At 44.8% G+C, this 16,481-nt stretch overlaps 1 protein-coding gene across 1 annotated transcript; it reads left to right on the forward strand.

Moving 5' to 3' along the window:
- The first annotated feature begins 44 nt into the window (after positions 1–44).
- Positions 45–16,141, forward strand: BAP1 (BRCA1 associated protein 1). The gene is made up of 17 exons (XM_001380301.5): positions 45–176; positions 1,723–1,752; positions 2,529–2,583; positions 3,395–3,527; positions 4,077–4,196; positions 4,641–4,702; positions 4,804–4,946; positions 5,405–5,483; positions 5,849–5,972; positions 6,467–6,614; positions 10,092–10,276; positions 10,943–11,076; positions 11,500–11,978; positions 12,113–12,270; positions 12,468–12,560; positions 12,645–12,717; positions 13,943–16,141. Exons 1-17 carry the CDS (start codon positions 140–142, stop codon positions 14,074–14,076), a joined length of 2,187 nt encoding a protein of 728 aa, XP_001380338.2. The 5' UTR covers positions 45–139; the 3' UTR covers positions 14,077–16,141.
- The last annotated feature ends 340 nt before the right edge of the window (positions 16,142–16,481 follow it).

The following is a 16,481-nucleotide window of genomic DNA, read 5'->3' on the forward strand; positions in this document are numbered from 1 at the left end:
CAGATGACGCGGCTCTCGGGCCCGTTGTCTGGGCGTCTTAGAGTGGGGGCCCGGTGCCGGCCGGGCTTCCTTGAGTGCGGGGCTCCCAGGGGCGGCGGCGGAGCTTGGACATGGCGCTGAGGGGCCGCTCCAGGGGAAGATGAATAAAGGCTGGTTAGAGCTGGAGAGTGACCCAGGTGAGGGGCAATAAAGGGGGGGCGGGGCCGGACGGGGGAGAGGGAAGGAAAAGGAGAGGGGACCGGGAGAGGGGGAAGGGGACATGGGCGAGGGGGTAAATAAATAAGAACCTTTATCGCCTCCTCCGCGGACACCATTGCGGATTGGAGCTGGGGGAGGCGTTGAGTTGGGCGGGGGAGGGCCAGGCTTCGGGGACCATGTTGACTGGCGCGTTATGGAAGCCAAGGATTTCAGAGTTTGAAGGGATTTCTGAGGTCAGAGCCGGGGGTCAACGAAAAGTGGGCTGCATTTGAGCCAGAGGGCCCGGGTTCAGACGCCACTCCAAGCCCATCAGCCTCTCTGGGCTTCAGTGTTCTCTCTAAAGGGAGCTGGCCTGGATGAATGCTAAGCGCCTTCCCGCTTAGAACAGAGGTTCAGCTTGAACGTGTGCGGGAAACACTTTTGCAAAAATCCCAACAAGTGGTTATTCAACTTTCGAAGAAATCTACTATTGTTAGGAGCTCTTTATGTCAAGCTGAATATCTCAGCAGTCATGTCTGTTGTTACTAGTTCTGCCTTCCGGGTCTATTAGAGCAAGGATAAGCCCTTTTCTACCTGATAGCCTTTTACATACAGGCTATCGTGGCCCCTCAAAAACTTCTGGGCAGGCTAAGCATCACCACGCTATCCTCAACATGCATTTGTCACCGTCCCTCCTTGCTGCCCAGACCTGTATGAGGAACTCCACTTGTAGTCTTGATTGTACTGTGAGATTGTAGCTGCTTCAGTTGTAGACTCTAGGCAGTTTAGGATCACGTTAGTTTTTTTTGGTTGCCATATTACATTGTTGACTTACATTTGGAGGATGGGAATCCCAAGGTTGTTCTGCTCCCAAGCAAGCAGAAATACAGGAATACAGGGCCAGGAGTTGTAGGCTCTAGTAGGGGATGGGGTACAGAGCTGGAGGTTGAAGGACAAAGTTGTAGGTTAGTAGAACTTTAGGTGGTAAGAAAACCGGCACTGTGGTAATTTTTGCTCATTAGGTGAAGTACAAAGATATTTTTAATCTGGATATCAGTTCCTAAAGAAAATGGATATGAAGGACATGACCACTGGGTTGGGTTAGGGGTATATGAATAGCTGAGGGTAAATAATAGCTACTATTTACATAGAACTTACTGCACTAATGCTTTTTAAATATTATCTAATTTTATCTGAACAAACAACCTTGAGATGATCTTGTTATCCCCATTTTACAGTTGAGGAATAAAGCAAACAGGTTTAGTGACTTGCCCAAGGTCAGATCAGATTTGAACTCCTGTCTTCCTAACTCCAGGGCTTAAAGAAAGTTGTCTTGAGAATGAGAGCTGAATGCAGTAGGAAAAAAAGACATGGAAAACATCATAGAAGCCTGTAGCAGGAGGGAATAAGAATCATGAATCTGCCTTCCTTTTCTTGCTAAAAGCTCTCTAACCTATTCACACAATTTTGATCATTAAATGACTATTCTTTTTTTTTTTATTCCTCTGCTGTCTCCTTCACTTTCCAATCCTTGGGAAAACTCAGGCCTTTTTACCCTGTTGGTAGAAGATTTTGGTAAGTACAAAACTTCCCCTCAGATGAGGCATTTCTAATAATATTTTTGTGTCCAGTCTTTTTGAGTAACTCCTTTTTCCCCCTCCTTTGATTCTGATCTCTCCATAAGATCATCAGGTTTTGTCAGTTCTACCATTGCAAAATCTCATACCTGTCCCCTTTTTCAGCTCTTTCTATGACTACCTTAGATGAGAAGAACCTGGTTAACTCTCATAAACTGTTATAATGGGGTCCTAAGTGATTTTCCTGCTTCTAATCTGCCTTCTTTCCAAGCCAACCCTCACACCATTGCTTCAGTAATCTCCCTCATTTTCTATTCTGACTGCCATTTTTCTGTTCCTAAATTGTCAGTAACTCCCTTTTGTCTTATACATAAATTATAAACTTCTGATCCTGGCATTGAAGGCCTGCCTCAAACTAGCCCCAGTAGGCTTTTCTAGAATTATTGCACATAATCTCTCATATATTCTGTTTTCCAACATGTACTTTTGTGCTCTTCTCTCCTATTTTTGGTGCTTTTACTATCCTCTATGCCTGGGAGATATCTCTTTAAAGCTGGACCTTTCTCAGCTACTACTTCCTCCATTAAGCCTAGCCACTCCCCCACTCCCTTCCATGTACTTTAAAAGGATCTTGACCTCTTCAGAGATCAGCTTTCTGTTTAGACCTATCCTTTTTACTTTTTTTTTACCACTTATTTGCATACCTGTTCCCTTTTTTGTATCTCCAGTACTGAATACAGAAGTTGTATAATTAATGGTTGTGATATTCCATAGGTGTTAAAGGGGTACAAGTTGAAGAGATTTATGATCTTCAGAGCAAATGCCAGGGGTAAGTGACTTCCCTGTTAGTCTCTGTCATTGACCTAAGATAAGATAGTTTGAGAAAGTATCATTTCTGAATAGGTCTCATTGAGGGGTTTTGAAAGCTCCAGAATCCCTTGGAATAAACAGTAATGTAGAGGATCATAGCAGAGGCTTGGTCTTGGGTGGCTGGCTTTTCTCATAATGCTGAGTGTTTTATCTGAGAAACTAAGATTTTGCCTGGATGCCTTTTTTTGGGAACCTAAAATAGAAACATTGGAGTTAACCACTATGCTATCAGGAAGTGAGTTGTGATAACAATGCTAAAAGTCTCTTCCCAATGAAAAAGGGAATTGGTTTGAGTGTGGATTTGTTTTATTTACTCTGTTTGGGATGTACTGAAGTCTAGTGATAGAGGAGGTTGAACTTCCCATTAGAACAAAATCTTCGTGTGTTTATCTTTGCTTTTGTTCTGAAGCTTTCACCTTTCCAGGATGGGCCTCTGGGTGATGAATTGTTTTTTCCCTTTTGTTGGCATAGAATTATGACATTTTGTTTGGGAGAGGAGGTGGGTGCCTTCTTTTTGGACTTTTAGGCCAAAGAGAGAACAATGACTGTGCCTGTCTTTAGGGAGTACATATACTTAGTACTGCTATGAGCTGAGGTGGCAGTGTTCATGAAAAGTTAGCAAAGAGTACCATTTTGGGAGTCTTCCTTCCTTAGTTAAGTGGAAAAGCAGTGTAAGGGGAATAAAAAGGAAAGAAAACCAGTGGAAAGGAGAGCCGTATCTTCAAAGCAGCCTGGTCAAATGCATTTAATAGGTTCTTTTCTTCTTCCAGTCCAGTATATGGTTTCATCTTCCTCTTCAAATGGATCGAAGAACGCAGGTCCCGGCGCAAGGTCTCTACCCTTGTGGACGAGACTTCTGTGATCGATGATGACATTGTGAATAACATGTTCTTCGCCCATCAGGTTATTTGATTCTTTGTGTTCTGAGAGATGATTTTTTTTTTTACCTAAGTTGCCATAGGAAAATTTAGCCTAGAGATGTATTAGTACTTTTGCTTTAAGAGATAATAAAATCCAGGAGTGGGTTTTTTTTTTCTTACCTTTCATCTTGGAGTCAATACTGTGTATTGGCTCCAAGGCAGAAGAGTGGTAAGGGCTAGGCAATGGGGGTCAAGTGACTTGCCCAGGGTCACATAGCTGGGAAGTGTTTGAGGCCAGATTTGAACCTAGGACCTCCCATCTCTAGGCCTAGCTCTCAATCCACTGAGCTATCCAGCTGCCTCCAGTGGTTATTTTTTTAACACTCTTAGCAGAGAGAATTTCCCCTCTTCTTCATTGGGACAAAGGAAGGGAAGGTTCTTTTCCTGAGATTTAAGGAGTTCTGACTAGATCAGACCCCATGGAACTTTTTTCTCTATGCCAGATTTATGAATCATGCTATGTTGGTATGTTTGAGGGAGGTTGAGACAAGATGTGTGCCAGGAATAAAAGTGCCTGTTCTTGGATTTGCAGCTGATTCCCAACTCCTGTGCCACTCATGCCTTATTGAGTGTCCTTCTGAACTGTAGCAATGTGGACTTGGGCCCAACACTGAGCCGCATGAAGGATTTCACCAAGGGTTTTAGCCCAGAGGTATGTGGAGAGCCCTGGCTGCTTGACAGGCTCTTGTGCCCATTCTTTGACAACTAGGTTGGCCTATATGCAATGCCCAGACAAGGCTTAGGCCATAGGGGTTGCACTCCTGTCCTTTGAAGAGATTGTAGTTCCCCCATATTGGCAGTGGGTGTGATGATTTTAACTTTTCAGGTTTTATTTTCTCCTGTCACTTCACTGATCCCCTGGGCAGCCCTGTGAATTCAGTAGAGCAAATGATGACAATCCCCATTTTATAGATAAGAAATTAAGCAATGCTTGTCTAAATCCACAAAACAAATACAATGCTTAGGCTAGAATTCAGGTCTACTGACTACTGACATCCAGGAGACTTATTCTCACCTTGCTTTCTCTGAAATTATAGCATCTCTATCTCTTGTCCACATGAAGACTATGACATGGGATTGTTTCTTCTCTTTCCAGAGCAAGGGATATGCCATTGGGAATGCTCCAGAGCTGGCCAAAGCACACAACAGCCATGCCAGGTGCGTGTAAAGCTGATGGGAGATGTGTGATAGGATAGAAGGCAATATGGTCATAAGGAGGACTCTCTTTAATCAGGCTTCTGAATCCATCTCCTCTATAGACCCGAGCCACGACACCTGCCAGAGAAGCAGAATGGGATCAGTGCTGTTAGAACAATGGAGGCATTCCACTTTGTCAGCTATGTCCCCATCAAGGGACGTCTTTTTGAGCTAGACGGGCTGAAAGTGTATCCCATCGACCATGGTAGGATCTGTGTCTTGAATTACTTGGGACAGGGAGATTTAGGGCTGATATTTCCAGATAGGGCTAGGCAAACTGAGTGCTTTCCCAGGTTCTTGACTAAAATGATTTTGTAAGACCTTTGATTTCAGTTTCATTTCTCAGTCATTACAAATTCTAGAATTAGAGATATGATTGTTAGACATTAAGTAGAAAGATTATTCAACTGGGCAGAGAATAATATCCTTCCTCCAGAGATAAGATAATAAGGAGATAAGGGTGGTCTTTGATGGTAATGCAGCCAAATATACTTGTAAAGCTTCTTACCATGTGACAAGATGGCTCTGAGGAAGTCTGAATTCTGATCATAGGCATCCTTCAGATATTCCCTCCAACCTACTTGATTTCTGTCTTTGCTGTTTTCCTATATTCCCAGCATTGGCATTTCACTCTCTTTCTCTTTTCTTTATTGTTTTTCCCAGGGCCCTGGGGGGAAGATGAAGAGTGGACAGATAAAGCCCGCCGAGTCATCATGGAACGAATTGGCCTAGCCACAGCAGGGTAACTGCCCAGATTTGAGGGTGGGCATAGCACTGGGAAGTTTGATGGCAGTTGTGCTCCTCAGCACCCTTGGGTGGGATTCCTAGATGGCACCAGCCTTTCTCTTTCCCATGGAGGAGTATGGAATTCTAAAGGAATCTGGTGAGAGTGTAAAAAACCCCTATAAATGGTGATAATTGGCTTGCTGGTCTGCCTTATATCAAGGCATAATGTATAAAATTACTGGCTGGCCCTAAGACACTGGTTTTAAAGTTCCTAGCATGGAATCATTTGCATTTGGTCATCTGACTGAGGAAAGGGGCACCCAGAGGGTGGGTTGGCTGCAGAAAACCTGAAGCTCAGGTGGCCGGTGGGTGTGACCACAGGGAGCCATATCATGACATCCGATTTAACCTGATGGCGGTAGTGCCCGACCGCAGGATCAAGTATGAATCTAAGCTGCATGTCCTGAAGATGAACCGACAGACAGTGTTGGAGGCCTTACAGCAGGTAGGGAAGGCCCTTTTCTGGGAAGAGACTGATATTGGTCTTGTTCTCTAGGACTCAGGACTTCCTCTTCTCTTAGAAGCCACGTTTGAACATCTTTTGTTTTCCATTCTCTTTTCATACCCTTTTCCTATGCATGTGTTCTTCTGATTTAACATTTGTAGTTTTCTTTTTTTCAAGCAGTTTGATGATTTGGGGGTTAAAGTAACTGTTGGATTCTCCATGCTTTCATCTCCTTTCCATTCCTCCCTCTAGCTTTGAATGTCTCCTGACTCCCTGGAGAGTGGGAAAGTTTTAGGTTGGGATGAGGACTGGCTACTAAAATGAAGTCTTTAGTATTCCCATTTCATGGTGTCATGATTGGGTAACTGCTAGCAGTGCTGGTCCTGAGGCATGCTCAGCTGGAAAAGTGAGAGGGCACAGTCCAGTGGTGTGTCCCTGAGCGTACAGTGTTCTGCTAGTCCTGTTGCTCAGTGCCCTCCTTATTCTGGTTTCAGCTGATCCGAGTGACTCAGCCAGAACTGATTCAAACCCAGAAGTCCCAAGAGTCTCAGCCCCCTGAGGACTCCAAACCAGCCTCCTGCAAGCCCTCTCTGGTGCTTGAAACAAGCAAGACCCCACTGGCCTCTGAGGCTTCTCAAACAGGTATGAGATGCCTAAGCAACAGGACCCAGAAGGCCTGGACATAGCTTGACTCCTTGGGAGGGAATTCTATTAGATTGGATTGGGCATGGAATTGGCTGTTTCAAGGTTGGCCTAGCATAAGGATTCTTATTCTTTTTGGTATTATGGACCCCTTGGCAGTCTAGTAAAGCCAGTGGTCCCCTTCTCAAGATAATGATTTGGGTTGTTTTTGTTTTTTTGGGGGGGATTTTTTTTAAACCCTTACCTTCTGTCTTAAAACCAATACTCTTAGAACCAATACTATGCAGTTTGGGGTTCTTTTGAAAACAGTTCATATACTATATATTGGTTCTAAGGTAGAAGAGAGCGGTAAGGGCTAGGCAGTGGAGGTTAAATGACTTGCACAGTCACACCACTAGGAAGTGTTCAGGAAGAGGTCAGATTTGAACCTAGGACCTCCCATCTCTAGACCTGGCTCTCAATCCACTGAGCCACTTAGCTGCCCCCAAAATAATGTTCTTAAAAGCATAAAATACGATAGATTATAAAGTAAACCAATTACATATAGTTGCCAAAGCATTAAAAAGAAAAGTTAATGAACCTCAGATTGAGGAACTGTGGAATAGAGGGATTTAAGTGCTCTGATTGAAAGGCGACATGGTAAAGTGGAAAAAGAACATAGGATTTGGAGTCAGAGGACCTGAGTTCAAATCCTGATTTAGGCAATTAGGAATTGTGTGACCCTGGGCACTGAAATTTCTCTGGGCCTCAGTTTCCTCTTTTTACAAATGAGGAAAGTGGACTCAGTGGCCTCTGAGATCCCTTCCAGCTCTAAATTTATGGATCTATAACATAGGTACATACAATATACTGAATGCTTTCTCTAAGTTCTGGAATAAAAAGCCCTGGCCTGGCCTCCTGGGTGCCTTCAGTCTTTCTCTTTGTATAATCCTGGAAGATTGGGAGTGTCCTGCATTCTTGATTTAGAATCAAGAAATGACTAATATAAAGAATGTGATAGACAGGTGCTTAGCAGCTTGGAGTTCCTTAGCTTTCTGTGTCCCTTGCACCACACAAACTTCCTCCTTTTGTTCCTTTACTTTTTTTCTTTTTATTCTGACCTGTCCAAGACATCCAGGAATTTCTCGACCCCATAGAGATTTTTGTCTTCTGTTTTGAAGGATGGTTATGATAGCTGGGTCTAAAAGATGGGAGGAAATGGCAGTGGGGCTGATTGTTTTAGTAAGTGTTTGAAGGGAAGAGAACACAAAACTCAAGAGGTACCTGGTTCTTTTTCTTTTTTTCCTTTTTTTAAACCTTACCTTCTGTCTCAGACTCAGTACTATGTATTGGTTCCAAGGCAGAAGAGCAGTATGGGCTAGGCAATGAAAGTTAAGTGACTTGCCCAGGGTCACACAGCTAGGAAGTGTCTTAAGTTCAAATTTGAACCCAGGACCTCCTATCTCCAGACATGGCTCTCAATCCACTGAGCCATCTAGCTGCCTTCTCCCATCTCACTTTTTTTTTAAAAGAAATTTTTATTGCCTTTTTAAAAAATTACCATCTCATATAATAAATAGGGTGTTTTTTAAGCTCAAAAAAAAAAGGGAGAAGTCAGCATAACTAATCAGTACATCAAGAAAGTCTAAAAATATGCGCATTCTGCAGCCCTTGTGGGCCCTCTATGTCTGCATTGGTGGGGGTGGGGGGTGGGTTAGGAGTGTTCTGCTCATAACTCTTCTTTCCAGCTGTGTTTTGTTCTTTAGAATTTTGCAACATTCACTTTGATTTTTTGGTGTGTGGTGGTTTTTATTATTTATGTTGTGGTAGTCATTGTTTGTATTGTTTTATTGCCTCTGCTTACTTCACTGTCACTGATAGCTCTTATAGATCTTTCCTTGTTTCTCTGTATCCGTCACATTCATTATTTCTTATAGCCCAATAATAATCCATTACATTCTCATACCACAGTGGTCTAGCCATTCCCCAATCATTAGGCATCTGCTTTATTTCCATTTCTTTGTTATCACATACAATGCTGCTAAAAATATTGTGGTGTATAGGAGGTCTTTCTTCTTATCAATGGCCTCCTTGGGATGTAAACCCAGTAATGGAATCTCTGGGTCAAAGGCTATGGACATTTTAATTACTTTATTTGTGTGATTCCAGTTTGCTTTCCAAAATGGTTATACTGATTGATGGGTTCACCAACAATGCACCACAGTACCTATTTTCCCAGTCTCTCCAGTTTGATTATTCCCATCATTTGCCATTTTGTAAGATATGAGGTGTAAAACCTTAGGATTATTTTGATTCAAATTTCTCTTATTGTAATTAGAGCCTTCTTTCATGTGGTTGTGTATAGTTTGGGGTTCTTTTGAAAACAGTCATATCCTTTGACCTCTTATCTGTTGGGGAATGGCTTTTGGTCACGTGTATCTATTCTTTCTATATTTTGAATACCCAACCTTTTTCAGAGAAATTTGATTAATAAGGTTTTTTTCCCCTCTGCTTCTCATTTTATTCTAGGTGCATTAATGTTAACCTGTTCAGAAGCTTTTCAGTTTCATATAATCAGAGTTATCTTTTTTTTTTTTAACCCTTACCATCCATCTTGGAATCAATACTGTGTTTTGGTTCCAAGGCAGAAGAGTGGTAAGGGCTAGGCAATGGGGGTCAAGTGACTTGCCTAGGGTCACCCAGCTGGGAAGTGTCTGAGGCCAGATTTGAACCTAGGACCTCCCATCTCTAGGCCTGACTCTCAATCCACTGAGCTACCCAGCTTCCCCCTAAAGTTATCTCTTTTATCTTTTATGATTGCTTTTATCTCTTGAAGAATACATCTCCCTATAGCTGGAAGAGGTATATGATCTGTTTTTCTTAATATTAAGGTTAGATATCCATTTAGAATGTATCGTGAAATAAAGTATTAGGTATTTGTCTAAGTTTGATTTCTGACACACTGCTTTCCAGTTTTCCACCAGTTTTAGTCAGATAAAGAGCAATTTACTAAATTGTTTATGATTTCTATTTTATTAAATAGTGGGCTTTTGAGTTCCATTGTTTCTAATTATCCCTTGTCAGTCATGCCCATCCTCTATGATTTCATTTGGGGTTTTCTTGGGCAAAGATACTGGAATGATTAGCCATTTTTTTTCCCAGCTCATTTTTACAGAGGAGAAAACTGAGACAAATAGGGTAAAGTGACCTGCCTCGGTCACATAGCTAATAAGTGTCTGAGGCCAGGTTTGAACTCGGGAAGACTTGACTCCAGGTCTGGCCTTTTGTTCACTGAACCATTTTGGCTGCCTTTATATAGCTTCTTTTTCTAGTCTTTTTCACTGATCTACCTCTTTTAATCATTCCCAGGTAGTTTTGTTGACTGCTGCTTTATTATATAGTTTGAAGTTTGAAAATGCTATTCCCTCTTTCTCCTTACCAGGACCATCTATATCTTTTTCTGAAGGCATTATTCATATTATGCTTCCCTCTTCTCAGATGGACCTGAAGAGGTGGCAGGGCCTTGCCAGCCAGCCCCCACACATAGCCCACCCAGCAAACCCAAACTCATGGTGAAGCCTCCAGTCAGCAGCCTCAATGGGGTCCCAACAAACCCCAGTCCCATCGTTCAGCGGCTCCCAGCTTTCTTGGATAACCACAATTATGCTAAGTCTCCTATGCAAGTAAGTACCTAGAATCAAATGGGTACTCATTTCTGGTCTAACACTTAGTGCCATAAGATATCCATAATACTCATTATAAAGTCTTTTGAGAGGTGGGCTTTGATACCTATTTGGAAGTATCTTCTTGGTTTTGGTCATAACATTTTTCTCTGGCCATTAGAGAACTTCAAGAATTATAAGAGAAGGGGGCAGCTGGGTGGCTCAGTGGATTGAGAGTCAGGCCTAGGGTTCAAATCTGGCCTCAGATACTTCCCAGCTGTGTGACCCTGGGCAAGTCACTTGACCCCCATTGCCCAGCCCTCACTACTCGTCTGCCTTGGAGCCAATACACAGTATTGACTCCAAGACGGAAGGTGAGGGTTTAAAAAAAAAAAAGAAGAATTATAAGAGAATTTCTGGAAATCCAAGTCTTCCTAGTCATTTGATTAGATCCAGAATTGAGACCTTAAGAATATGGGATATATTCTTGATTAGGTCTTAAACACCAATGAAGTAAAGGCAAAGTCTTTGAAAACCGTGCTTCTTTAAAAGGGCTGTGTGGGACAAACCTCACACCAAAGGAGCACCTGTCCCCAGCATGTTCTTGTTGTCTGTTTTTGAGGCTACTGGGATCCCAATATGGCTTCTCCTCACACTTTGAATTCATCCTGACATTGTATCCTTTAGGAAGAAGAGGACCTGGCAGCAGGTGTAGGCCGCAGCCGTGTCCCAGTTCGCCCACCACAGCAGTACTCAGATGATGAAGATGACTATGATGAGGAGGAAGAGGAAGATGTTCGGAACACAAATTCTGCCATCAGGTATGGTATACTAAAAACCTTGGCCTTTTCTTTCCCTTTGTTATTTACCCATGTTCTGGAGTGTGCCCTATCAGCAGTTCTTCCTTCCTTGAATGAAGGTTATGGGGTTGCAAATCAAAATCCATCTTATGACTTAGTAGAAATAACCCAGAGAGCTCCCTGGGTGTGCAGAGGTCACCCAAGGTCAGAGGAAGGAGTTCAGCCCAGATCTTTTTTATTCCAAGCTCATAACCACTCTTATCATGCTGCCTCTTTATCCTATTCTTCCTTAAACGCTTTAAATTTACTGCTTGCAATTTGGGGAGGGGCTTTCTGGAGACCACTGATTAGCCCAGCTAAGTGCACAAATAATTTAGGAAGTGCTTTCTAGGAGAAAGGCTTACTCCTCTCCCAGGCTTAATTTCTGTCTGTGGGTCTGAACAGGTACAAGCGAAAAGGGCAAGTTAAGCAGGAGCCCTTGCCTGCCTCTTCTGATGGTCAGCTCTGCGTCCTGCAGCCCAACACCATTAATGTGCTAGCTGAGAAGCTTAAGGAATCCCAGAAAGACCTCTCAATTCCTCTATCCATCAAGACTAGTGGCGGTGCTGGAAGCCCAGCTGTAGCTGCGCCCTCTCATTCTCAGCCTTCACCCACCCCCAGCAATGAGAGCACCGACACAGCTTCTGAAATTGGGAGCGCCTTCAACTCTCCACTTCGGTCCCCCATCCGCTCTGCCAATCCTACCCGCCCGTCCAGCCCTGTCACCTCCCACATCTCCAAGGTGCTTTTTGGGGAGGACGATGGGTTGTTGCGAGTGGACTGCATGCGCTACAACCGGGCTGTACGAGACTTGGGGCCTGTCATCAGCACAGGTCTTCTGCATCTGTCTGAGGATGGGGTGCTGTGTCCTCTCACCATCACAGGTAAGGGATGATGGGTTGTTGGGGTATGGGGCCAATAAGAGCTAGATCTAATCAATCAAATAGCAAGATGTTTGAGAACACCACAGTCCTTGGTGCCTGCTTTTAGCTCTTTCTCTCATGTGTGCTCCTCCTAGAAGGTGGGAAAGGCTCCTCACCGCCTATCAGACAGAGCCAGGCCACCCAGATCAGTGTCACCATAGAGGAGAAGGAGGTACCTGAATCAAGTGACCGAGAGAAAGCTGGGCTGAGCCGGCCCCCTGAACAGCTGTGTGGGGAAAAGTATTCCCCCAAAGTGAGTGTCCAGTCATTTGCCTGGGGTTGTGGGCCAGTGGTGCTATATGACCAGATTAGGTGGCAGGGTTTGGGGGTCAGGAGCTTCGTACTTTGCCCCATACCCTTCTTGCTTCTGGTGCAGAGGATAGCACCATTCTAAGGGGTCCCTTTCCCACCCCTGAGCAGCCATTTCATGGGCACACTTGGTTTTACTAGGAACTTCTGGCACTGTTGAAGTGTGTGGAAGCAGAGATCGCAAACTATGAAGCCTGTCTCAAGGAGGAAGTGGAAAAGAGGAAAAAGTTTAAGGTGAGTTACTGGTACGGCACTCAATTTCAACAATTTCTGGTGTTATTGATGTGGCTGCCATTCCTCTTCTGTTTTCTTTCATAGATTGATGATCAGAGAAGAACCCACAATTACGATGAGTTCATCTGCACATTTATTTCCATGCTGGCTCAGGAAGGTGAGGCAGGAGTGTTGATGCCTGGCAGAGGGGTTGGTGGGGAATTAGGGGGTGCTTTCACCTTTAGGAATGGAAATGGCACCTCTTCTCTTAGGATCAGGGACCCATAGCCTTGAAACCAGGTCTGCATCCTAGGAAATACTGTGCTTTTGGCATTAGAATTCTGAGATTTATGCAGATTGTGGGGGACACAAGGTGAGCCTGTGAGAGAGTCCAGCTTTAGATTCCCTGTTTTCTGACCCAGCTCTTAGACTCATTCTCCTGTGTGGGCTTGTTGAGAATCTCTTTGGAAAGCTGATGTCCTACATTAACACTTGTAGATAGATCATTGTTGTCAAAATCAAGTAGAGGTGGATGCCATTAAACTAAACAGAAGGATCCCTGAAGGCACATAATTGTTTTTTGAATATTTTTTCCAGTTACATATAAAACAATTTTTAGCCTTCATTTTTTCAGTTTTGAGTTCGAAATTTTCTCTCACCCTCCTTCCCTCACCCCTTATTGAGAAGGCAGGCAATCTGATAAAGGTTAAACATATGCAGTCTTACAGAACATATAGTGAAAGAAAACCCAGACCTCCCCCCCCAAAAAATGTATAAAAAACAGTATGCTTCAGTCTGCATTTCAGATTCCATCTTGGGAGATGAACAACATTTTTCATTATGAGTCCTTCAGAATTGTCTTGGATCATTATAATGCTAAGAAAGCCTAGTCATTCCCAGTTGATCATGGTACAGTATTGCTGTTACCATTCTCCTGGTTCTGTGCACTTCACTTTTCATCAATTCCTATAAATGTTCCCAAGAGGTATTCTGAAACCATCTTGCTTGTCATTTCTTATAGCGTAATAGTATTCCAAAACAATCACAGACCACAACTTGTTCAGCTATTCTCCAATTGATGGGCACAACCCACCCCCACCCCACCCCCAGTTAACAAATCTTTGCCACCACAAAAAGAGCTACTGAAATCTTTTACATAAAGGTCTTGTTTTATTGATCTCTTCTGGTACAGACCTAGTTTGACTATGTTCTATTGTATTTTTATTTTAACTACGAGTTGCAATTGAATCTTATTTAGGCCATATTCAGGAGTGTTACAGGTCACATGCAGCTGGTAGGCCATGAGTTTGGTCCCTTTGCAGTAGATGAATGCATAGAGAAAGCTAGAGATTGCCTGTCTGGCTGTGGGACTGCCCACTCATTGTTCTTGTGCCTTCTCCTAGGCATGCTGGCCAACCTTGTGGAGCAGAACATCTCTGTCCGGCGACGACAGGGGGTCAGCATCGGCCGGCTTCATAAACAGAGAAAGCCCGACAGGCGGAAACGCTCTCGTCCTTACAAGGCCAAACGGCAGTGAGGGACCTCCCTCCCTACCTAGGGCCGGGCCTTCCAGGGTGTCAAGTACTCATGTGTTCCCCCAATCAGAGGGCATTCTGAGGGATAAGCAGCCTTGAGCTGCCCCTGCTTGATCTCCTTCCCCTTGGACCCAGTATTACTGTACAGTTTAAAGTGGGAATATTCTTGTTCTCCAGTGGACAGGCGAAGGTTCCCGTGTGTCAGTCGCACTACAGATCTCCTGCTGACCCTTTAGAAATAAAGGGGACTTCTTGGTCACATGGCTCTCAACCTCCTCTCAGCCCCTCCTTGCTGACCTGGGGATCTGAAATCAGTTGGCCGGCAGGCCTGCCCACCCCAGTTTTTGGGGGTGGGATTTGGGCGGGTCAGCCAGAGATTGCCGCAAAGTCAGTGCAGGGACCACTCAGGAAGCAGCAGACGGAGTCAGTGTAGTGGGAACTCTGGACACTCTCTCCCCCTTTGTCATCTGAGCCCGCCCACAGCTGGCTGTGGATCATCCGCCCCAAGGGGCACACAGACCCCATTGACAGCCAGGGCCCTGGCTCCCTGCCTCCGTGACAGCAGAATATATATTTTATATATCAGAAATGTCTATTTTTTTCTTGGTTCTGACTAATCTTGCCACCATTGTATTGAATACCACTGCCTCCTACACAGCAGCCTTCTGGACTTGGCTCTCTATCCCTTCCCCTGGCTTCTTCCTCTTCCATTCTCTGTGTCACTGCCCGGGGAGCTGGTGGACAAAGCTGGGACTTGAGAGTCACAACCACTTACCTCCTGGGGGGTAATCCCACCCAGATTCCTGTCCACCCCAGGCTCTGAGCCCAACCTGGCCCCACACAAGCACTCTTGGCGAGAGCCCCCAACTCTCTCCTACAGAGGTTGGGCCTGCACTTTTGCACATCTGCTGTTGGAACTCCAGACTCAGGAATCAGGGCTTTTGCTCAGGATCAGGAGGAGAAGGAGTGGGGAGAACTGCAGGAGTCTCTGGGTCCATGGGAGCATGTAGGGGAGCTCTGTGACTGAATTGACCCAAGCAGCGCTACCTGGCCTATGTTGATATGTTTTAAGGTTCTTTGGATTCCTGTAAATTCTTCCTTCCCTGGCATGGCCTGAAGGGGAGAGGATAAGCCAGGGTTTGGGGCTGCCTGAAGCACAGATGGTGCCATGGTGACCCAAAGCCTTTTCTTTTGGGAAAATATTTCAAAGTATTTGGTGGTTTTCCCAGCCTTGAGCTTGCTCCAATAGGATTGTTTGTGCAGGGGGGTGCCTGGTTTCTAAAGTGAGGGCCTTCCAGGATTCTGAGGAGGATGCACCCACAGCCCACCACAGTATTATAAGGAGGCCCTCCCTCAGATAGGCATGCACAGCTCTGGGGGGCTTCAAACTGCAGGAAGGTCCATCAGCTGCCTGGCCCCAGGGTCTAGAGTGAAGGTATCGAGTGTTCACTGCTGAGGGAGAATCGAATTGGGGGGGGGGGTTCCTTAGCTTTCCAGGGCTTAGGATTGGGGCAGGAGTGTGAAGGGCTGGCCTCCTGCTGAGATGCTCCCATTTTATGGGCCTTTCCCACTTGAAATTAAGCCATCCCATGCCCCAAGAGGCAAAAGAGAATTCAGAGTTCTGTCAGACCATTTGGGGACCAGTTTCTGCCCTTTCCACACCCCCTAAAGTCTACTTCTCATTTGTGACCATAAGGTAGCCCCTCTTCCCACCTATCCCCTTGCCTTTTCCCTCCCCGAGGGCCCCTGGGAGAAGAAAGTGGAGGTCCCTTCTTAACACATCACAATTGCTGTTTAAATTGTGGTGGGGCAGATGAATTTGTTCTGCCTGCACTGAATTTTAGAAGAGACAGGAGCCAACTTGAGGTAAAATGTGTCCTGGGGAAGGCTGAACTGAAGCTATTGTACATAAGAGACCTGGGCAGGCTGGGGCTTGTACCACCCCCTTGCCCTTTGCCTGTCCATCCTTGTAAATACCAGACTTGTCTGAATGAATAAAGTTTTCCCGTAACTTATATGCTTTGTGTTGGCTGGCTAGATGTTTGCTGAATAAAGAACTGTGGACTACGCTGTTGCAAGCATTTTCTCTGCAGTGGCATAAAAGGAGTGTAAATTGGGGGGACCTGGGTTCTCATCTTGGCTCTGGGGCCAATTTGCTTTGCAACCTTGGGCAAGTATCATCTCTGGGCTCCATGTCCTTTTTCTGGTAAGATGAGGGCCTGCCCTTCCAGTCCTAGTGGTCCATTTAGGCAAAGTCTTGGTGCCAGTGTGTCCCATTCGGTGCTGATTTCTCTTAATTCCTGCAGACTAATGAAAAATGTACAGCATGCCTAAAGGGAGGGGAGAAAAAGGGGCTTCCTGCTGAGCCAGCAGTACTCTAGGCCTGTTGGCAAAGGTTGGCTCAAGC

Source organism: Monodelphis domestica, chromosome 7 (genome assembly GCF_027887165.1).
Source record: "Monodelphis domestica isolate mMonDom1 chromosome 7, mMonDom1.pri, whole genome shotgun sequence".
NCBI lineage: Eukaryota > Metazoa > Chordata > Mammalia > Didelphimorphia > Didelphidae > Monodelphis > Monodelphis domestica.

Excerpts from the sequence above, each read along its gene's own strand:
- BAP1 (XM_001380301.5), top strand. The coding sequence starts at position 140 with ATGAATAAAGGCTGGTTAGAGCTGGAGAGTGACCCAG. Across the intron at positions 6,615-10,091 it reads CTCTGAGGCTTCTCAAACAG|ATGGACCTGAAGAGGTGGCA; the intron begins GTATGAGATGCC and ends CCCTCTTCTCAG. Across the intron at positions 12,271-12,467 it reads GGGAAAAGTATTCCCCCAAA|GAACTTCTGGCACTGTTGAA; the intron begins GTGAGTGTCCAG and ends TGGTTTTACTAG.